Genomic DNA, 22,592 nt, shown 5'->3' on the forward strand with positions numbered 1-22,592 from the left:
CTCAATCGCTACTGCCTCTTCCTCCAGCTCAGTTACTCCCGGAACAACCAGAAGGGGTCAGTATTACAATTGCCCTTCATTTGCAGACCTGCAAACGCAAAGGCATGCAGTACCTGCCCAAGTTCAAAGCTCTGGTAGCAGGGGAGGCAGCATTCCATAGAGTCAGACGACTGCGCTGGCATCTCGCCCCCCGCAGCAGCTCCTCACCGCGTTTCCTCACTCCTGTGCCTTTAAATAACTTTGAGAAATAGCAAAGCACGTCCTTGCATGATGTTCAGTGGATATCTCAACTTTCTCTTAAATGCAAACAGTTACAAAGGATGTAATTTCAATACATATATGCTGATTTAAAAAAAATAAATAAAACTGCATATATGATTTTTTAAGATATATTTTATTAATTGTTTACAGAGAGAAAGGGAGAGGGATAGAGAGCTAGAAACATCAATGAGAGAGAAACATCGATCAGCTGCCTCCTGCACACCCCCTCCTGGGGATGTGCCCGCAACCAAGGTACATGCCCTTGACCGGAATCGAACCTGGGACCCTTTAGTCCGCAGGCCGATGCTCTATCCACTGAGCCAAACCGGTCAGGGCTGCATATATGATTTTTTTTTTCTTTTTAAAAGTTTTTATTTCAAAAAATAAAGCCACAATTAATTTCACATAAATATCTGGGGAGGGACAGGGAGAGGGATGGGGCAGGGGCGTGGCCCCTACCTCCTCTTCTCTTTCACTCTGTACTGTAAAAGCAAAGGGGCGGGCTCGCCGAACCGTTGGGAAAGCCATAATCTGCTCCATGGTCACGTGATCAGGGAGAATCTCATTGTCAAAAAGGAGCTGCACGTGCTGGGGATTTAGCATCAGGCGATGGCAGAGGACCCTCCGGAGATGACGAACCTCAGCTCTAACAGAACATCGGACATATTTGTTCTGCAAGACACTTTTATTCGTGTCTTTGCCAGAACTCAGCCGCTCCGGGCACAGCTCAGCTGCTCATCATGGCGATAGCAGTGGGCTTGAGGATGGCCAAAGCTGCTGGCGGGCAGGCCGAGGTTGCTCAGGGCTGGCTCTTGCCCGCCGGGCTGGGTGACTTGGTCCAAGCCTCGGGACTGGTAGAATTCTCTGATCCGTTTCTCTTCACTGTCTTGCAAGCCAGGCACCAGCTTGTACACGATGTCCTGCCCGACCCGGTCCAGTTTGAGGTTGAGCAGTGGCTGTGTCTCGTGGATCTTGATGTTGCACATGGGCAGTACTTGCTGGTTTGGGGGTACAATACAACTCTTGCAGAAAGTATGGAGACACTGTGATGGTGGTGGCGTCCACGAAGTAGCCAGCGCACAGGCAGCAGACGATGTGTTCATTCAAGTATTTGATTTTTACGCGGACCTCCTCCTTGCACGGTCAGCAAGGGCTTAGCCCCCGGGGGCTGACACTACCCCTGCGCCCAGCGGAGGTCTCCGCGCATTAGCGGGGGCTCCCTTCGCGTGGACTGGCCCGGCCTTCCTTTCCCAGGGGAGGCTATACGACGACGGACCTGCATATATGATTTTTTTAAATTACTTTATTGATTAAGGTATCACATATTTGTCATCAACCTTCCCCCCATTCCCATCCCAAACCCCTCCCCACGCATGTCCCCATCCCCCTGTTGTCCGTGATCACTGGTTAGGCTCATATGCAAGCACACAAGTCCTTTGGTTGATCTATCTCCCTTGTCCCCACCCTCCTCTACCTTCCCTCTGAGGTCTGACAGTCTGATCAATGCTGTTCTTGATCTTCAGTCTATGTTGTTCATCTTTTCCCCTAGATGAGTGAGCTCATGTGATACTAGGAATACACTTATAGGAACCGAAAATGAGACAAGCAATAATGGTTATGCTGAGAGGCAAATGAATCAGTCTATAGTGAGTTTCTGTGCATATATGATTTTTAACATGCATCCAGTGAAATCTAAATAGCCCATGGAGCCCGGCCGGCGTGGCTCAGTGGTTGAGCGTCGACCTATGAACCAGGAGGTCACGGTTCAATTCCAGGTCAGGGCACATGCCCGGGTTGCAGGCTCAATCCCCAGTGCAGGGCGTGCAGGAGGCAGCTAATCAATGATTCTCTCTCATCATTGATGTTTCTATCTCTCTCTCTCCCTCTCCCTCCCTCTCTGAAATAAAGAAAAAATATATTTAAAAAATTAAATAAAAATAATAAATAAAAAGCGTAGAGTGGCTCAAGAGGCTGGGTGAGTGACCCAGTTCCCAGGGAAGGAAGGCCAGGGAGCCAGGCCCTGTGTGGGAGGGCAGTCACCTGTGGTGCTTGGGAGGTGGCACAGGCTCCCAGGCCTGGCCCCTTTCCCACCCCGACTTGGTGATGTGGAAGGACTTGGCTGCGGGCCCACGTGTCTCCTCTCATTATTCTGGCTGTGACAGGCCAGAAGCCAGGGCGCAGCCAGCTGGGCAAGTCCCGGGAGGCTCAGAGAGGCCGACTGGAGGGAGAGACTTCCCTCAGACACGCCCCGTGGGAAGCAGCCTGTGGCTCCTTGTCACCCGTCCAGGGCAGCGGAAGGCCAGCCGCCCGCTCCATTTGGACTGGGTGCGCGGACGTGTGAGTCCGCCTGTTGTTGCTGGAAGCTTCCGAGAGTCATTGCTCAGAATCTCTGAGAAGGAAGGGCTCACCCTGACAGCTGGGATGCTCCTCCACGGGCTCTGCTCTTCCCCACCCTGAGGCCAGAGGCGGCCGTCACAGACGCTCATCTGGCCGGTCTGGGTTCTGAGTAACAGCTTCAGTAGTTCCCACCACCGCTGAGATGAAGGCCAAAGTCCTCCTGTGCCCCCTGACATCTGACCTCTTGAGGTCATCTCTTCCCACCCCTCACCACCCCCCACACAACGTCTACACTCCTGGGGCACCCATTCCCTCCGGCCTCCCCCAGCGAATTCCTGCTGCGCCTACCTGTCATGACCTCAAAGAGGCCTCCTGACCCCTGGGCTAGGTCAGCGTCCCTGCTCTGTATTCTCATGGCTCTTGCTCCCGTGACCTTAACACTCACCCAAGTTCAATGTCATGACTTCTCATTTGCTGCCTTTCCCACTGGACTGTAGGCACCACCACAGCACAGGCCATGCTGTCGGCCGGCCGTGCATGGCCCGCGGTGGGCCCTGAGCATTTGATGATGGAGGAAATGCTCAGCTCTACCGTAATTGCTTGTCTTTTTTGGAGGGCGGGGGCTGCAGTCGGCTCATCTCTACATCCCCAACTTTTAGTCTGGTCCAAGTCCCATGTCCTAGTTCCAAAGATATACAGGCTCCGATTTCAGGAACCAGGTGGGCCTTTCCATGAACTGGCCAGGAATGGACTTCAAAGTCCACACCCACTCTCACATACAGGTGGGAGGGCGGCGAGGTCCCCTAACCAGAGGAGATGAGTTACAGCGCTCACCTCGCAGGCCTTCCCACTCTGTCCCCTCTGACGGGTGACACAGGTGGTGGAGGGTGTGGGGCCCCAGGAGCTGGGCCTGGAACAGGACAGTGGTTTTGCCTGCGGTCCCAACAGGGGTCATGTCAGTGGCAGATCGCATCAGTGTGTGTCCTGGCACCCCAGGCTGAGGTGAGAGAGAAACATCACAGGGCTGATGGGCATCACGGTTCTTACCTGTGGAAGTCAGGCCTCGGGGCCTGGGCTGCTGAAACATGCATCCTTTCCAATGTTATCACTAAAACCTACTCCCGCACCTGTCCTTCCAACATAGCGTTTGTGCCTGAAACGGCACCACCACATTGTGGCAAAGTTGCATCATCTGGCTCATAATCAAGGTTTCGAGGCTTCAGCTAGTTTAGGTGACAGTGTGGAGGCTAAAGGGAAAAGTCTGGTTACAAAGTGACATTTACTGGGAGGTCAGGGCCCTCCCGCGCCTCGTACATACGGACACAGGAGGCACTCCATGTTTGTGGAATAAATGATTCTATAAAGTTTGCTGTCTTGACTCTGTGGGTCTTTTTCTACTTGGAAATTTGGTCCTGATTAGAGAGAGGAAGGGAGAAGGAGGGGGGAGAGAGAGAAAGAGAGAGAGAGAGAGAGAGAGAGAGAGAGAGAGAGAGAGAGAGAAACATCATCGGTTGCCTCCCACAGGCGCCTCAACTGGGGATTAAACCCACAACCTAGGTATGTGTCCTGAGTGAGAATCAAACCTGCAAATTTTTTGGTGTAAAGGATGATGCTCCAACCAACTGAGCCATTCTGGCCTAGGTCAGAGAAGGTCCTTGCTCATTGAAGGGGAGCGGGAAGTTGGCCACACTGAACTGATTCACCCTCACAATCTTTCGGTCCCTAGAGCAAGAGGGATGCTCATCAGTAAGCCGCAGGTAGACAGGGTTGGTAGAGCACGCACATGTCAAGAAGTGGACTAAAACCACCGAGTTAGTTTTGTGGGGCATTTCCACTTTCCGGTAAGAACGCAGCAGGAACGCGTGTATAAACAAAGTACGTACACATTGTGTCATTTCAGCGATTCTGCCTGCAAGTTCAACGCTCTCATATCTGCATTTAAAATGGCATTGCACAATATAAAGGTGACTGGTGAAATTCATGCTCATAATTTTGAACTTTACTTTTTTTAACTTAAAACATTAAATAGCAAATTTTAAAAGCACTACGAGAAATCAACGGAAAGACTGCAGCAGAAAAGAAAAAGCTTTGTATCTTAATACCATTATTGTCATTTTTTTCCTTTTGTTTTGAACAAGGGAAAGGGCTTCATCTGGAAGGTCATCCGGAAGGACGTCCGGTCTAATTAGCATATTACACTTTTATTATTTTAGATACCCCAAACTAGAAACAACTCAGTGTCCTTCCGCTGAGAAACGGATAAACAAACTGGTACATCCCTGCAATAACATGCTATCGGCAATGAAAAGCAGCTGCCCATTGACACACAACCACCACATGGATGAACCCCAGGAGCATATGCTGAGTGAGAGAAGCCAGGCTCAAAAGGCTCGCACTATGTGATTCCATTCTAGGACATTCAGGAATGGCAAACTTTAGGGAGAAATAACAGATCAGTGGTTGCCAGGGGGTGGAGTGCAGGGGAAGCTCCAGAAGAAGCCAGAAATTTTTGCAATTCTGGAAATACTCTGTATCTTGATCATGACTGTATTCATTTCGCCAAAACTCTTAGAGCTGTACACTAACATGGGTAAACTTTACCGCACCGAAGTTGTACCTCAATTTTCATTGTAACTTTTTAAAAGCTTCTGCAAATTTGCTGGCCAAAAATGGAGCTGCCACGGTTTTCATGCATCAGAAATCGAGAACAATGGACTAGGAACTCAAAAGTAGATAACTTGCTGCCCTGGCCTAGTAACTCAGTTGGTTAGAGCATCATCCCAATATGCCAAGGTTGCAGGCTTGATCTCTGCTCAGGGCACATACAAGAAGTAATGAATAAATAACTAGAACAACAAATCAATGTTTTTTTCTCCCTTTCATATTCTCTCTCTCTCTCTCTCTCTCTCTCTCTCTCTCTCTCTCTCTCTCTCTCTCATCAATAAACAAAAACTAAAAATAAGAAAGTAGGGAGCCTGAGAGAGCAAAGGGGCTTTGCAGGCGTGGGCCCTGGGAAGTAAACTGTGGTCTTGCTGGGTGCCAAGGATGACCCCGCTGAAGATGGCGCGGGAACGCTGCCGGGGCGCCTGGCCTGACTGTGCTGAGCTGATTATATGCAGAATGGACTGATCAGTGTTGACATCGAGCTATTTACCCGTCTAGGGAATTATGCCAACTAATTTCCAACCTAATCGCATGTCTCAGGTCACTGGGTAGTGAGTCTATACCGTTTTCATGCCGCTGCAGGCCTTGATGGGGCAGTGGTAGGGAGCGGGTGGCAGCTGCCCCGTAAGGCCCAACAGGCACCCTGCTCCTCCCGGCTCCGGGGCCCACAGCCCAGGCTCTCCGTGTGGCTGCCTCCAGACAAGCTCTGGAATACCGTGTGTGTACATTCTCCCTGAGTGAGCTGGCCTCTGCCCCATCTGTTCACCCAACAAGCACTGATTGAACGCCCACTGCCTGCCAGCTCCAAACTGGGATAGGCACTGGGGTGGTGGTGCCAAAAAGCTAAGTCACGACTTGCCTGACCTCCTACCCTGTACGCCAAATTGCTCACAGTCCAAAGGAGGAGATTCTCGCTTAAACCAGCAGTTACGGAATCTGGTTGCAGATGGGAGTGAAGGCTTTGGAGGCAAACCCAATCCCGGCTCTGCCGCTGGGTCCCAGAGGAATGTACTTCACCTCCCTCTGCCTCAGTTTCCTCACCTACAAACACTGCAGGGCTGATAGGGTGCAGTGTGTATGTAAGGAGACCACCCGCTCCCTCCCGGTCCCCAATGCTGTCCTCTCCCCTGGAACGTCTCATCGTCTGGATTTGCCTGATTGGCTCCTCCTTCTGGGATCACATCATAAAGAAACAGTCAATGCCCGGCTGGCGTGGCTCAGTGGTTGAGCGTCAACCTATAAACCAGGAGACCGCTGGTTCGATTCCCGGTCAGGGCACATACTCAGGTTGCGGGCTTGACCCGCAGTGTGGAGCGTGCAAGGCAGCCAGTCCATGATTCTCTCTCATCATTGATGTTTCTATCTCTCTTTCCTTCTCCCTTCCTCTCTGAAATCAATTAAAAAAAAATTTTTTTTTTTTAAAAAGAAACAGTAAAAACCCAGGTTGTGCACCTTTGGCAGGAATAGCCCAGAAGTGATGGCGTGCTCTTCTCACCGCATCCTATCAGGTAGCGCAAGCTTTCGTTCCACTTGTCCCATTATTGAGAAGGACCACTTTGATCGCTTGGTTAGGGTGGGGTCTGACAGGCTTCTCAGTTGTCAAGTTTCAACTATATCAACTATGTAAAAGGCTCAGAAAAAACATTGTGCTGGCTTAGGCTAAAGAGTGGAGCAGTGGATAGAGCATCAGCCTGAGGACTGAAGGGTCCCAGGTTCGATTCCAGTCAAGGGTGCATGCCCGGGCTGCAGGCTCAATCCCCAGTAGGGGGCATGCAGGAGGCAGCCGATCAATGATCCTCTCTCTTCAGTGATGTTTCTGTCTCTCTTCCCTCTCGCTTCCTCTCTCTGAAATCAATAAAACTATATTAAAAATAAAGAGTGGAGCAGAAATGGGGCAAGGCCTTCTCCCGTAGGTCTCACGCCCTTTGGGGCTCATCCTGTGAAAGAGGCAGAAGGTCCGGTGGTTGGCAGGTGGACCCCGGGACCAGAGCACCCACATGTGGCCCTGGCTCTGCCCCTTCCAGGCCAGGTGACCTTGGGCAAGTTCGGTAGGTAACCTCTGTGTTTCAGTCTCCTTCATCCATGAGAGATGGGAACAGCACTGACTCCTAGGGCTGCTATGCGGATCGAGTGAGTTAACACACGCAAGGCGCTTAGAAGAGCACCTGGTACTCTGGACGTGTTCCATACATGTTAGCCGTGGCCATATGGACAGAGGAAAGTGAAGCTCCGTGAGGTTAGCTACCCAAGGTCACATTCTAGTAATAGCATAGGCACAATGAACCTGGTTGTGCCGATTCCGAAGGCATGGACGCTTTTTGCTGCTGTACATCCTGGGAATGGAATGCAGGGACAGGAGGCCATGCACCCATAATTAGTGCGAGACTGACCGAGATGTGTGCTACCAGCCCCTTGGGGATTGTCAAGAAAGTCTCCCTTGCATAGGTGGGGATCAAGAGAGACCCTGAACGCTGAGAAAGCGTCGAATAAGTTGTCCAGGTGGAGGCAAGGACTTCCTGATGAGGGGAGGGGCTGAGAAAGGCAGGGACTGGATGGACCTCCCACATGGGTGAGGGTCAGTTATCCCCTACGCCAGGGTTCCTCGGCCTCAACACTATTGACCTTGGGGCCAGAGAGTTCTTTACTGTCAGCTGCCAGTAGCATCCCCCCACCCCCAAGTTGTGACAACCAAAGATGTCTCCAGACATTGCCAGATGCCCCCTGGGTGGGAGGAGACAACACCCCCCCACCCCCATTGAGAACCATTGTCCTAATAAAGGAAGCCCGGACACCACTCATTTGCTAATAGGAGCCCAGCTTCTCATTGGCTTCTCGTTCTTTCCCTCGTTGTCAGATGTCCTCATGAGCAGAAAAGACTACACTTCAGGCCACAGGACAGAGAAGCAGGCCCTTCGCAATCCTCAGTTTTGGTACCAGATGGCTCTTTGATAGGATGTCTCAGTGGAGGAAGGTGTGGCTCTACAGCTGGCCAGCCTTCCTGGTCCAGAAATGCAGCCCCAGGTGGGGGGATTTATTCCAGCCAGCGGACACTTCACGGGGCTGGGGCTGCAGAGGGGAGGAGATGGGGACAACGATGATGACAATCACTGGCCATTGAGGAGAGTGTGACTTTGAGGAGAGTCACTGTCCCTTTCTGGGCTGCAGTTTACCCATCAGTAAGCTGGAGCACTTGAAGTACATACATCCAAGCCCTAGCTGGTTTGGCTCAGCCTGCAGACCAAAGAGTCCAGGGTTCGACTGTGGTCAAGGGCACGTACCTCGGTTGGGTTGCAGGCTCCTCCCCCGGCCCAGGCCCTGGTCAGGGCACATGAAGGAGGCAACCAATACTAGTAGATGTGTTTCTCTCACATCAATATGTCTGCCTTTCCCTCTCTCTTCCACTCTCTCTAAAACTCAATGGAAAAAAGATCCTCGGGTAAGTATTAAAGAAGAAGAAGAAGAAGAAATGAAGTACATCCAAGATTCCTTCCAGGTGAGGACTCCAATTTGAGTTCTCTAACAAGCAGTGAGGGGTTAGTTCCCAGCTCCCAAGGAAAGAGTTCTGTGATCAACTAGTAATGTCTACCAGGAGCGCAGGAGTGGGGGGATTGGGTGTGACAGCACACAGAGAGTGTGTTTGCTGTCTATTCTAAAGAACTCAACCAGAGTCTTGGCATGGCCGGGGGGCGGGGAGGGGGCCGGGGGGGGGGGGGCGGCGGGGGCAACAGAGGGAAAGAGCTTATTAGGTCTGTCCTCTTCAAGGTTCCAGGGATTGTGACGAGGAGATAAAATGGAATAAAGGAAAGATTACTCAGGGTTGTGAGTTGAATTCCTTCAAATATCCTTCTCTCTACTACTGGACGGAGCCACTTGGACCACAGCTCTGGGGAGGTTACAGATGCTTCCAGCAAGTTTCCTCCAAAGAGTAGCCACGCCGCCGAGGGCCCTCTGGCTCCTGCTGCACTAGCTGACTGAAGGCCCCGCAGTCCTGGGCTTCTGGCAGAGTTCTCTGAGCAGGTATGGCCGTGCCCTGCTGGCATCCCACGGGCGCTCACTGCTCCCGGTCTCCTACTGTGCGCACTCGTGCCTGCCTGAAGGCCTTCTCTGGAGTCATAGCTGGCTGGCGAGCACACAGGGCAGCCAGCGGGTGGGGAACTAACGTGGCTCTGGCAGCAGCCCTTGACCATGACAAATGGAGGTTGGAAGGAAATTCTGCAGCTTCCTCACCCTTTGGGTCGGAATAACCTGAGATGTGTTCTATGACCATGACAATCACAATAGGGAGAGAGATGTGACAAGAGCTTTTGCAGAGCAAAGGAAGGACTGGGAGCTGGGGTGTCACCAGGAGAGAGGAGCAGCACTGGGGTGCACCCAGCTTCCCAGCTCACGGGGTCGGAAGGCGGGTCTGGGGGCAGCATGTGCCCCCGGGAGACCCTGGTCTTTGAATGCTGGGTGTTGAACTGAGGAGCACAGTAGGCCCACAGAGGTGATGGGCTGGGAGAGGCTCCCTGCTTTGTAACAAGGACCCGAGGGTCTCGGGGAGATTGTGCAACAAGCAAGCGGGAAACCGGCTCACCTTGGCCGCCCGCTGCCTGCCGCTGGGAGGAGGGAGTTTCCTAGATGAGTGCCAGGGCGTGATGGAGCAGCGCCCCTGGCCGGCGGGCAGGGCAGGTGTCGCAGAGAGATAAGCCCCGCCCGGCGGGCGCAGCGGGGCTCTCTTCCAGGTGAGCATTGCTCAGAACAGCGGGAAATGACTCCTGGGAGCGGCTGTGAGGTGGCAGGTCGCCCCGGACACTGGCACACAGCAGTCCCGGGAGCTGGGTGCTTCTAGGAACTCCACTCCCCCGCGGTGGGGGGCTGCCAGCCCGACCTCAGGAACAGCTGGAGTGCCGCCTCCCCGTCGCCACCAGGGACAGGGCAGCATGAGCCGGGCAAGGCAGGTGGGCAAGATCCGGAGACGCCTGGAGGATGTCAAGAGCCAGTGGGCCCGGCCGGCCAGGGCCGACTTCAGCGACCACGAGAGCGCCCGGCTGGCCACAGATGCCCTCCTGGACGGCGGGCCCGAGGCCTACGGGCAGGTGCTCCGCCAGGAAGGGGAGGTGGACTTCTTGTCCTCCGCGGAGACCCAGTACATCCAGGCCCAGGCCAAGGAGCCCCCCTGGACGCCGGACACCCCGGGAGGGGCCGAGGCAGGAACCAAGGGGCTGGACTCGTGCTCCCTGCAGTCAGGGACCTACTACCCTGTGGCCTCGGAGGACAGCGAGCCCGCCCTGCTGCACTCCTGGGCCTCGGCCGAGAAGCCCTACCTGAAGGAAAGGTCCAGCGCCACCGTGTACTTCCAGACGGACAAGCACAGCAACATCAGGGACCTCATCCGCCGCTGCATCACCCGGACCAGCCAGGTAGTGATGGCCGAGCTGGCTCCTTGGCCGGGGCGGGCGGGGAGGAACGGGGCCTGGTGGAGGGGGCAGAGGGGTGCGTCCCGCCCTAAGGGATGGAGTCAGGGATGCCACCCTCTGCCTCACCCGGGATCACTGACTTCCTGGACCCCTCGGTCACGGCCTGGGCCCCAGGCGCCACCCCATCCCGGAGCTCCTGCAGTAGTCCTGCCTGGGCCTCGGCTTCCCTCCCGTCCCCGCCACCCAGGCTGCATGCTGCTGGAGACGCTTTCTGCCCGTCAGCTCTAACCTGGCCCCCTTCTGCCGGGCCACCAACGGAGGCAGGCGCTGCAGCGCACTGGTGTGCAGACAGGGCGAGGCAAGTCAGAGAGGACGAGGGAGCAGCATGTGCCCGGGGAGCGGCCCCTTGGAGGCGAGGCGCCTGGCCCAGCCGGGAGTCCGGAGAGGCTTCCGGAAAGAGAGGCTTCGGGCTGGTCCTGAGGAGGTGTAGGCGCTAGTCAGGCACACAGCAGGGAAGGTGAGGGGGGCGCAGGCAGAGGGATCTGAACACAGAGCGTGGTGGGCGTGCGAGTCCGCAGTCACTCAGTACTGAGTGGCAGGAGGCGGGACTGGACCTGGAGCGGTGGGGAGCCGTGCTGAGGCGTTTGCTCTTCCCCCTATGGGCAGTGGGAGCCACTGAAGGCTCCGAGGGATCACAGCCCACTTCAGTGACAGCCTGGAGCTGGGGTCCAGCCCCTCTGGCATCTCCGTGGGAGCAGCCCATCCTGCAGCCCTCGTGTGTGTGTGTGTGTGTGTGTGTGTGTGTGTGTGTGTGTGTGTAGATCACAAACTCTGCCTGCAAAGGCCTGACAGGCATCTAACTGGGTGAAGTTCGTGGGGGCCTGGGACAAGAGGGAGTGGTGGGGTCTGTGGCAAAGAAGGTGGCACCAACTAACTCAGCACCAACAGAGCCGTCTTCCTACCTGCTAAGAGGAGCTGGAAAGTCTTACTTTGAGGTGAAATCTCTGATTTGGGTTGTTTTAGATTCCTAACTGGCCGTGCTGGTGAAGGACGTTAGCAGGCCTCAGGCCAGAGGCAGGAGGGAAGCCTTGCTGCGGGGGAGGGGGGGAGGGAGGGGAAGGAGAGGCACTCGGCCAGGGGTTATGCTTCACAAGCCCTAACCTGGCTTCTTTCCGGGGGGGTCGCTCACCCTGTGAGCAGCAGCTTCAGTGAAGAATCCACCCCCCCCCCCCCCCCCGAGTGGTGCCCACGCCTGGGAGAGCACTGAGCTTCACGCACAGGGAGACCAGAGCCGGCACACTGAGAAGCAGGCCCTGGGTGCTGGAAGGGATCGAGGCCTGGGGAGGCTGAGGGACTTGCCCAGGTCATGCAGGCAGCCCCACGACAAGCCCACACCCCTGGCTGCCGCCTGGGACCATCTGCCAAACCCTATTGCCGCCCCACGGAACAGGAGACACCGCTCGGCAGCAGCCCGGTGACAGGAAAAGCTGGTGCTCCATGCATTGTTCCCTCAATTTAAATTTTCCAGAACTCCGCTCCCTCCCTCCCCAACCCCATCCCCACACAGCCTCCCCACCCCCACACAGCCTCCCCACCCCCACACAGCCTCCCCACCCCCACACAGCCTGCACAGCCCTGGGGGCTTTTCCTGGAGCCTTTGGATTTCACACAGCATTAAACTTGGAACCCCAACAAAAACGTGAGCTTAAATATCAGCTCATTCTTTTTTGAGTTCTTTTCAGCGTAACCAAAATGTAACTTTGAAGTGATCAGAGACAGAGGGAGAAGGTTTGCAGGTGACACATTTCTTCCCTTGGAGTCCATTCTCGCCCCTCCGGGCCCTGGGGGGCGGAGTGGGCATCTATAGCCTGGGCTGGAGCGTCATCTGTGCACCTGGGGCAGGAGGAGCTACAGCTGACAGTGGCCGCCGCTATGGCCCTGACCTAGGACACAGCACTGGCCGCGTGCCAGCAGGGTGCCGGCAATTCTGTCAGCCAAGCCAGCATGGCAGAGCACACAGGATCCTCCTTCCCTTTGGGGAGCTCAGCTGCCCCGGGAGGAGAGGAGAGGAGAGGGGAGGAGAGGGGAGGGGAGGGGAGGACGGGGTGGGGGTGGGGGGTGAGGAATCCATTGGTGGGTGGCAGCCTGAGCTTGAGCAACCGCTGTGCCTGGAAGTAGACAGGAAGGTGACTAAGGCGGGCTTCACAAAGAGGTGGCCTCTGAGTTGAGTCTCAAAGGCTGAGTAAGAGTTTGCCAGGCAGAGCGGGGAGGGGAAGGCATTCCAGGCCTAGGGAGTGTCAGACACCAAGGTCAGGTCTGAGAGAGCTGAGGGTCCGGGAGACGGGAGACACGCCATCCCTCTGGTGGGACAGCTGGTTGACAGGGGACCTCGGGGAGTGATGAGGGTGGGAACAGGGGTCAAAGGCCACAGCAGCCCTGCCTTACCCTTTGGGCCAACAGTCCTTTGTAGGATGCCAGGTATTAGCTGGAGAAGACATGAGAAGTCTTAGGCACATGCAGGAGAGGTTTCATTGTAGACCAAGTAGCCATTGCTACGCAGGAGCCATCAGGCAAAGTAGTTCTTCCAAGCAGCCCCACAAAGCGGCCCCACAAAGCGGCCCAGCCCGCCTGGCTGGTCAGTGGCAACTTATATCCGCGCTCAAACAAAAGAGGCCTCGTGCCAATGAGGGATACACGCTCGTGCTATGTTAACATGAACAGGTTACATCCTCGCCTGCCCGCAAGCGTATGGCAAATTGGCCTGGACCATCCGGCGTACTCTGACTAGGGTTCCCACGTGAGGTTTGCTCGAACCAGGCGCCGAAGGCCACACAGACCTGGAGGAAGGAGGTGTGGCACAGCTCCCCGTGCCATGCAGGGCCAGCCGGGAAGCACCAGGCGGGCAGGAGGCAGGGCGGCAAGGGGGCAGCAGGAACAGGAGCCTGTCTTGTGGTTCTGCAGGAGGGACAAGGAGGGCGCAGTGAACAGTTTGAGGTGGGCCTGTGTGGGTCAGGTTGGCAGGCTCTGGGCTACAGAGGGTCCCTCGTGGTCCCGGCCCTGGCCTGGGTGATGAAGGGCTATTTATGGGGTTGTTGTGTGCGAGTTAAAGAAGAGGGTGGTTGGGTGTTGGCTCTGGATTGTGTTGTTTGCACATCAAAGACATGCGCACAGGCCATGCGCACATCAAAGACATGATTCCTGCTAGCTCTAGGAATCAGCAGCTCTGGGATGTCAAAGCATCATCACATACAAAACCACAAGCCGTGATCAATACGTCCTCCAAGAGGGGCCAAGGACCCTTTCAAGCGGGTCTGTAAGGACCTTCCCTTTTTAACCACGTATCTGTGAGGCCAGTTTCTCTGCACACACTGCCACCCAAACAACCACCACAACAGATTGCTGCGGAAGCAGACACGCGAGGCCAGCTGTCTCCTGTGCAGCCGACGCCACAGAGATCGACAACACCCCGCTCACTCATTCTGCTGTTGTTTTGGAAGATAGTTATTTTTTATTAAAAGGGTTATTTATATTAACATGTAATGGGTTTAATATTGTTTTCAGTAACTAATATTAGTTATTTTAAGATAACTAATAAATAAACACTTCAAAATGTCCTCACATTTAGTTTCTAATATGATAAATATCCATAGCTATAATTCACATAAACCAAAGCTCTTTGGAATCCTCAATAATTTTTTTTTAATCTTCACTGGAGGATATTTTTCATTAATTTTTAGAGAGTGGAAGGGAGGGGGGGGGAGACAAAAAGAGAGAAACATTGATGTGAGAGAGACATCGAGCCTGCAACCAAGGTATGTACCCTTGACCGGAATCAAACCCCAGACCTTTCAGGCCACAGGCCAATGCTCTATCCACTGAGCCAAACCGGCTAGGGCCTCAGTAATTTTTAAGAGTGTAAAGGGGTTCTGAGACCAGAAAGTTGGAGAAGTTTAGCAGACAAGCCCCCTCTCCTTGCTCAGCTCCCCTCTCCCTCGGCCTCTCCCCGTCTCTGAGCAAGACATGGATTGACTGTAGAAAGAAGAAATCTAATCAGCTCTCTGGGAGGTTGGGAGGTTGGGAGGGTGGAGTGGAGCCAGGAGAAAGCAGCTCCCCACCTCCACGCCCCGCCCACCCCCAGGAGGCAAGCACTGTCTTTCAGACTGAGACCTTGCCTGGGATGGGCTATCCCCCCTCACCTCAGCCCCCACCCCCCACAGGTCACCGGGTCATTGCCAGCAGGTCTGAGGGAGGTGGTCAGCGGGAGAGAGAGGAGGGTCTCGGGTCAGGACAGGGTCGGAGTGAGGCCACCAGAGCAGAAACCGCACCATCTCCTCCTAAAGGAGCTCACCAGCCCCGTCTCAGGAGAACAAGGGCCTCGCTGGGACACACCTGGGGATTTACTGCCATCCTCGGAGAGGTAATTGCCTCTTCTGTCGATAGCTTGGACGAAGAGCATTTATCTTTCAGCAGAGAGGGCCCGTAAACGTAAATGTGTACAGGCACTTGATTGTGCCCTAACAGGCACGGAGCTCAGGGATCACGGTCCCCCAGCTAGAACATCCTTCCTGACTTCCAGCCCAGGGTGAGCAATGTGTCAGCCGTTCCCTCCCCCGCCCAGACACTCGCATCAAGAAGTTCTGGAGGCTGGAGGTCCAAGGCCAAGGTCGGGCAGTGTCAGTGAGAGCCCACGTCCTGGTTGATAGACGGCATCTCGCCGTGTCCTCCCACGGAAGGGCGAAGAGCTCGCTCAGGAAGTCCCAAGGGCTTCTGAGCTTGGTGCCCGCACCTCCCTCCCCTCTGCCAGCGCCGTGGGGCCAGCGCTCCCGGGCCCCCGGGACTAAGTTCCGCCGAAACCAGTTAGCACTGGACCTGACCCTCTGGTATTTGCCCCCTCGTCCCGGCCCAGGTCCTGGCCATCCTGATGGACGTGTTCACGGACGTGGAGATCTTCTGTGACATCCTGGAGGCGGCCAACAAGCGCGGGGTGCTGGTCTGCGTGCTCCTGGACCAGGGCGGCGTGCCGCTCTTCCAGGAGATGTGTGACAAGGTGCAGGTCTCTGACCGGCACCTCAAGGTAGGCCCGAGGGGAGGCTGAAAGCTACCGTGGATTAGAACAAGGCAGGCCAGGGAATGGGGATAGGTACCCACTGTGCCGTGGCGTCACACAATGAGGTCTATTTCTTGCTCAAAGTGAAGGTCAGACGGCCCCCCCCCCCCCCCCTTATCTTGTAGCTCCATAGGAAGATGTGGCCTCCAGGATCGTAGTGGCCGGAGAAAGCGGGGAGGAGGTCCCGCGGGATGAACACCAGACTTGGAAGAGATTTTCACTTCCACTCATAGCCTTTCTTTAAAAAATAGATTTTTATTGACTTCAGAGAGGAAGGGAGCGGGAGAGGGAGATAGAAACATCAATGCCGAGAGAGAATCATTGATTGGCTGCCTCCTGCACGCCCCACACTGGGGATGGAGCCCACAACCCGGGCATGTGTCCTAAATGGGAATCGAGCCGTGACCTCCTGGTTCATAGGTAGATGCTCAACCACTGAGCCACGCCAGCCAGACCCACTCATAGCCCTTTGACCTCCCCGAGCTGCCCGGGGCAGGAAGGGCAGGGCAGCTGCTGAGCATCAGCCTCTGGCACTTCCACCTTCACTGCGTTCAGCTGAGGGAGCCCGTGGGCGCTTCACCACGCAGGGCAACCTGAGCACCTGTGTGGTTCCCGGTCAGGAGGGAGGGCAGCCCTCTGTAGCCCCAACAGGAAGCTCATCCCCTGGGACTTAACCAGCCTCCCCACCTCCTCCTTCCGGCAATGAGAAAGGAAACCCCGAGATAAGGGTTCCCTCCGTGTCGCCTCTGGGGCAGCTAATCCAAGGTCAAATGTCCAGGCGCCCGTGGCTTTGCAGCAGGCCCCGCTGAGCAGCTGATGGTGCTCCCTGGGTGGCTCCCTGTCGCTCAGGCAGGTCCGCCTCCTGGAGGCCGGTCCTCCTCCCGTCCCCCTGCCTGCCCCTCCACGCTGACCGCCAGGCGGCTGAGTTCAGGCCCTCCTGGTGTCACAGGCCCCAGGCCTCTGATTACTGGGTCTGCTTCATCTTACCTGGATCCCACTGCTCAGCATGAGGCCATAGAAGCAGGAGAGTCAGCGCCGGCCTTGTCTTCATGGCTCACACAGGCCACCAAGGGACAGTGGGAGGTGGCCCTCCTCCCGCAATCTCAGAGCTTAGAGGAGCCGGAGGAGCAGCGGGGGGGAGGGGCATTGGGTGTCCCCTCCCAGAGCCCGCCCAGCAGTGCTCCGCCCTCCTCTGAGATGCCCGTGCTTCGCCCGCCCACCTTCATCTCTCCAGCCTTCCATGCCGGCTGGCAGCAGGTGCTGCTGGGGAGGAAGGGGACAAACAGGACCAGGATTTGGGCGTGGACACACCTTTTTAAACTTATTTTTTTTTAATTTAAAATATTTTTTAAAAAATATATTTGTATTGATTTCAGAGAGGAAGGGAGAGAGAGATAGAAACATCAACGAAGAGAGAGAATCATTGATTGGCTGCCTCCTGCACAGCCCCCACTGGGGATCGAGCCCACAACCTGGGCATGTGCCCTTGACCGGAATCAAACCCGGGACCCTTAAGTCTGTAGGCCAACGCTCTATCCGTTGAGCCAAACCAACTAGGGCAACACACCTTTTTTTAGACAAAACAATGGAGGGTCCAGTGAGGTCTCCACACAGCTGTCTCCTCTGGCTGCACTGAGCCTTCCCGCTGACCAGCTTGGGGTCAGGCACTCATGTCACTAAAGTCACTCACAAGGCAATGGCCCTGCCAGACCTCCGTGGTCCATGGGAGCTGAGACTGATGGCTCCAGGGGCACTGAGCCTTGGCTTCTATTTTCTGCTTTCTACCATCCCCCCTCCCTTTTTTTTCTTCTGTTACTTTGAGTATTGCCAGGACAATGAAGGCCATTTAGAGAATTCAGCCATAAAGTAAAAATGGCCCATAACCCCACCAGCTAGAGATAACCCTGTTTCCGTGTTGGTGAGCATCCTCCCAGACTCGGTCCTGGGCAGACGTGTATCTGTAAATACGTGACTGGCGAGCAACACCTGGACCTCCTTCCAACAGAACATTTCCATCCGGAGCGTGGGAGCAGAGGTGTACTGCGCCAAATCGGGCAGGAAGTTCGCCGGCCAAGTCCAGGAGAAGTTCATCATCTCGGACTGGAGATACGTTCTTTCTGGATCGTACAGGTGAGCGCTGGGTCTCACCTGTTGCGGCTTCGTGGAGGCCAAGGCTGAGTGTGGTGCCCACCAGCCCCAGGCGCTCGGGCACAGCCCTGTCCCCATCAGCAGTTCCCAGGAGGGAGGACAGGCCTGAACAAATGGGGGGGGGGGGAGGAAATGGGCTCTTCCTGGGAGGACTTCAGGGTAGAGTCACTTTCTGGTGCCTCAGTTTCCCTCGATATTGCAACAGGATATAGAATCCTTTTATTTCCTCCTCAGCTGTCTCAGATATGATTATAAACCCATGCAATTTGTTTTAGCATGTGTGTGTTCCTATTTTCAATTTTTTTTTATTTTATAAAAAAATTTATTGAGGCCCTAGCCAGTTGTTCAGTGGATAGAGCATTGACCTGCAGACTGAAAGGTCTCAGGTTCGATTTCGGTCAGGGCACATACCCCGGTTGTGGGCCCATCTCCAGTAGGGGGCGTGTAGGAGGCAGCCAATCAATGATTCCCTCTCATCATTGATGTTTCTATCTCTCTCTCCCTCTTCCTTCCTCTCTGAAATCAATATATATATATATATATATATATATATATATATATATATTAAACATTTTCTTGATATATAATTAATATGCTATATAATTCATCCATTTAGAGTATGCAATTCAATTCTTTTTGTTATTGCTTTCCTCACCTGTAAAATGAAGGATAATATTATCTTCCCTTGCAGATAAAGTTTGCAAAACATGTGGCATAGCTCCTAGCACATAGTAGGTGCTCAATAAATGACTGCTATTAGCCTGCCAGTACCCTGGCAAGGCCCCGGGGGAGGGGGACATGGAATAGGCAAGATCTGAAAGGGTGGGGACTGAGAGGAGGCTGGTCCTGAGGGCTGCCAGGCCCCTGGAGGATGTCACATTGGCTGGCGAGGGGATGTGGTCCGGAAAAGACGGGGGCACCAAGACAGCCCCCCTCTCACTTCAGAATTGCCAGGGCTTGCTGAACGCCACAGTGTCCTCGATAAACGACAAGCGCCACCCTCTGTGCTTCCGGTCCCTCCTCCCCTCCGTGCGGGAGCATCTCCAAATCCCCCAGGACCTACGGCTGGCGCCAGGGACTACAAGTGGCAGCGGCCCAGCCGGGAGCCCCACAGTTTAAGTTCGGTTCCCAGCTCTGTTTCTCAGGTTCCCTCAGCGGTCAGCTGTTTCTTAGGTCAGAGCAACGTATATTTTGAGACGGCGTGTCCACACCCCTTCACCATTAGGTAGTCACTCCCATGCCTCCCTCTCAGCCCCTAGCAACCAGCTCTGAGACTGGCCAGAGGCTTATTTAGCCATTAAAAAGGTTTCCAGACAGTTACAAAGGACAGAGGAAGGAATTCTGGGAGAGAAAACGAAGAGGGAACCTTACTTTCAGCGGGGAGAATTCCCCCCAGTCCTCACTTCCTTGTCCTTACAGAGCTCACCACCGGGTGGCCCCTGCCCTCAGGGCCGGCAGGAAGCAGCTAACCCTGGTGAGCTTTGTGCAGGCCTCAGACCTGTAAGGATTCAGAAAGGAGTTAATCCTCCTCACACCCTGAGGGAGGCGACACTCCTCTCATTGACAGATGGGGCCCTAAGGAGAGAGGGGCAGGTGATTGGCCCACAGTCCCCAGTGTCCTTGACTAGCATCTCCAGCTCCCCGGTGCCCACCGAGGCCCAGCTGGGCGTGCCATCCTGACCCAGGAGGTGCCACGAGGAGGGGGCAGTGGGCTTCAAGATGCAGGGCCATCCCTGAGAACTGGAAAATCCGGCTCCTGGAGAGAGGGCAGGACAATGCTTTTGCCCTCAGCATTCAGGGTCATCTGTTAGCCTATCAGGGTCCTTCCCCCTGGGACCCTTAGAGCTGTAGCCAATGAAAACAAAGCAACAAACAGGAACGCCCTCACCCCATGTCTTCAGCCTGGCTCTCCCTGGGCTCCCAGTAGTCTGGCCCTTCTCTCTGGTTGTCTCTAGTTCTACCAAACTGAAGAGCGGTCTGCCTCTTTGGCCGAGGGGTGGGGGACCAGCACAAAGGCTCAGGTGGCAGCCCAGGGGCCTCTGGGTGCGTGGGGACCTCAGCAGTTGCCAGGGCACCTTTGGACCTGTTTTACTGAGCAAAGCATGTAGTTGTTGACCTCATCCAGCCCGATTCCAAGCACAAGGCGTTAGATTTCTTAGTGTAGCCGGGAGCCCCACTGTGCCTGTCTTTGCACCCCCGGTCACCTGGCTGCCCTAGGCTCAGCCTCAGCTGCTCATCAGCCTCAGCTGAGTGGGCGGCTCCTGGGCGGGAGGTGAGGCTGAAACAAAGCCTCCTTGTTCCTCCCAGGATTGCCCCGGCCTCTGTGGGCCCGCCCTGCCTTCTACTGGCAAGGCCGGCGGGCTGGCGGCTGGAGGCTGAGGCCCTTGGTGGGCGCCGCCTCTCAGGATGCCCTGCCCTCTGACCACCCAGCCCCCATCGCGTCCACGCCGGGTTCACATGATTAGGGACGCAGGGATCTCTGACCTGATGCTCTTGGTGGGTCTTCTGTGCTGTCACCATTTTCAAGGGTTGTTTGTTTGTTTGTTTGTTTTTTGGGGGAGATGAAGGGGGAAGGGCATGATGAGGGGAGTTTTCATCAAAAATAGAAATTTCGCCTGGCCTATATGGCTCAGCAGTTGAGCATTGACCTATGAACCAGGAGGTCACAGTTCCATTCCCAGTCAGGGCACATGCCCAGGTTGTGGGCTCGATCCCCCGTGTGGGGCGTGCAGGAGGCAGCCAATCAATGATTCTCTCTCATCACTGATGTTTCTATCTCTCTCTCCCTCTCCCTTCCTCTCTGAAATCAATAAAAAAGATATTTTTAAAAATAGAAAGGAATTTGGTTAAATCAGGGAATCATAGAAAGTCATACCTAAACGCCTTGAACATTTTGTTTTCTCCTAAAATCTGTGATGGACAGAGGGCCAAGACCTCTGCTTGAGGGTGTCCTGTCCTGGGTGTCCTGTCCTGGGTGTCCTGTCCTGGGTGTCCCGGCAAACCCCGGACGCCCGGTTCCTGCGGGCTCGCCCTGTGTTCCCCTTTCCACCTGCCAAGGGGCCCAGGATTCTCCCTCCCCACCCGCCCCTCTGGTCCATGTGCCTGAAAATGGACCTACACCCTCTAGATCAGGGGTCCTCAAACTTTTTAAACAGGGGGCCATTTCACTGTCCCTCAGACGGTTGGAGGGCCGGACTATAGTTTAAAAAAAAACTATGAACAAATTCCTATGCACACTGCACATATCTTATTTTGAAGTAAAAAAACAAAACGGCAAAAACACCCGCATGTGGCCCGCGGGCCGTAGTTTGAGGATCCCTGCTCTAGATGTTCATGATCACATAGCCCCTGCCTTCCCAGGAGCTGCCTTCTCAGCCCCACATCCCCTCCGCGGGGACCGGCTAAGGGGCCATAACCTGAGCAGCAGGAGGAACCCTGACCTGAGGCCAGAAAGTCACTCTGGCAACTTCCTCACTAGCCAGCCGGCCGGCCGACATTGGCTGGACTGGGAGCTCCAGTTCTGCCTTTGGTGAAAGGGGCACACTGTCCCGCCAGGGCTTCCGCAGGATGACGCGAGGCAGCACAGGGGGGCAGAGGGCGGGGTCCCCTCCTTCCAGTCCTGCTGCTGCCCCCCACCCCTGAGGAAGGCCCCGGTGGCCCCCGTGGCCCATTCCCACCCTCCCCCTCTCTCCTCCCCACAGCTTCACGTGGCTCAGCGGACACGTCCACCGGAACATCCTCTCCAAGTTCACGGGCCAGGCCGTGGCGCTGTTTGACCAGGAGTTCCGCCACCTGTACGCCGCCTCCCAGCCCGTGATGGGCCTGAAGTGCCCCAGGATGGTGGCACCCCTCCCGCCCAGAGCGGGGCGCAGCCCCCCGCCCGGCCGCCTCAGCGGCAGCAGCTGCTCTGCCAGCGGCCGCCTGTCCTCCAACCCCTTCAGCAGCCCCTCGACGGGGAGCAACCCCCAGAACCGGAGCCTGTCCGTGTCCTCAGGGCCCAGCACCCCGCCGGCCCCAAACCCGCCTCCGCCCCCCAGGTTTCAGCCCTACCATGGCCTTTGGGGGGCCCTGGCCCCGCAGGCCCACTTCCCCCTGAGGCCCCAGGACAGCCCGCTCGCTCTCTACAGCAAGCTCGGCGCCTGCAGGCCCCCGCGGCTGCAGCTGGAGCAGCTGGGCCTGCTGCCCAGGGCGGCCCACGTCTGGAGGCCGTTCCTACAGGCCGCCCCTCGTTTCTGAAGGGTCCCCCCCCCCCCAGCTGCCCTCCCAGGACCCCTGGGGACCCACCTCAACGACGGCAGCTTGGCTTCCCCTAGAACTGAAGCACCTGGACAACACTGTTGCCTGTTCGAATGTTCCAGGCCTGAGGGCGTTCACTTGCCAACCCCACCAGTCCCTCCCTGGGTTCCCCTCTCTAGTGTGGGCTACGCAGCACATTCCAGAAGGTTCCAGGGTGACGGGGTTCGGGAACTAGAGGACAAAATGGTGAAAGTAGGGCCCGTTCTTCCCAAGAGCCCAGTGCTGCCACATGGCCATTCTTGGACCCGCTGGGATGTGAGATGGGGCGGACGCAGCCCACGTTCTACATGTGGGTAAACGAGGCACTGAGCAGCAGAGGGTGCGTGTGACCGAGGTACTCCCGTTTCCCGGTTCGCAGGAACAGTCTTCTCCCCAGACTC

The 22,592-nt window shown here is 55.7% G+C and overlaps 1 protein-coding gene and 1 pseudogene across 2 annotated transcripts; one reads left to right on the forward strand and one right to left on the reverse strand.

Annotated features, from left to right (window-relative positions):
- Window positions 1–716: 716 nt before the first annotated feature.
- On the reverse strand, window positions 717–1,247 carry LOC307114157 (polycomb group RING finger protein 1-like; annotated as a pseudogene). Its single transcript has one exon. The product of its transcript is annotated as a polycomb group RING finger protein 1-like (transcript).
- An 8,937-nt stretch (window positions 1,248–10,184) lies between these two features.
- Window positions 10,185–22,230, forward strand: FAM83A (family with sequence similarity 83 member A; the record flags this gene model as incomplete). Its single annotated transcript, XM_079795790.1, has 4 exons — window positions 10,185–10,664; window positions 15,568–15,735; window positions 17,774–17,898; window positions 21,618–22,230. 4 exons carry the CDS (start codon window positions 10,185–10,187, stop codon window positions 22,150–22,152), a joined length of 1,308 nt encoding a protein of 435 aa, XP_079651916.1. The 3' UTR covers window positions 22,153–22,230.
- Between the last annotated feature and the right edge of the window lie 362 nt (window positions 22,231–22,592).

This window comes from Cnephaeus nilssonii, assembly GCF_951640355.1.
Source record: "Cnephaeus nilssonii genome assembly, chromosome: 18".
In the NCBI taxonomy this organism is placed as follows: Eukaryota; Metazoa; Chordata; class Mammalia; order Chiroptera; family Vespertilionidae; genus Cnephaeus; species Cnephaeus nilssonii.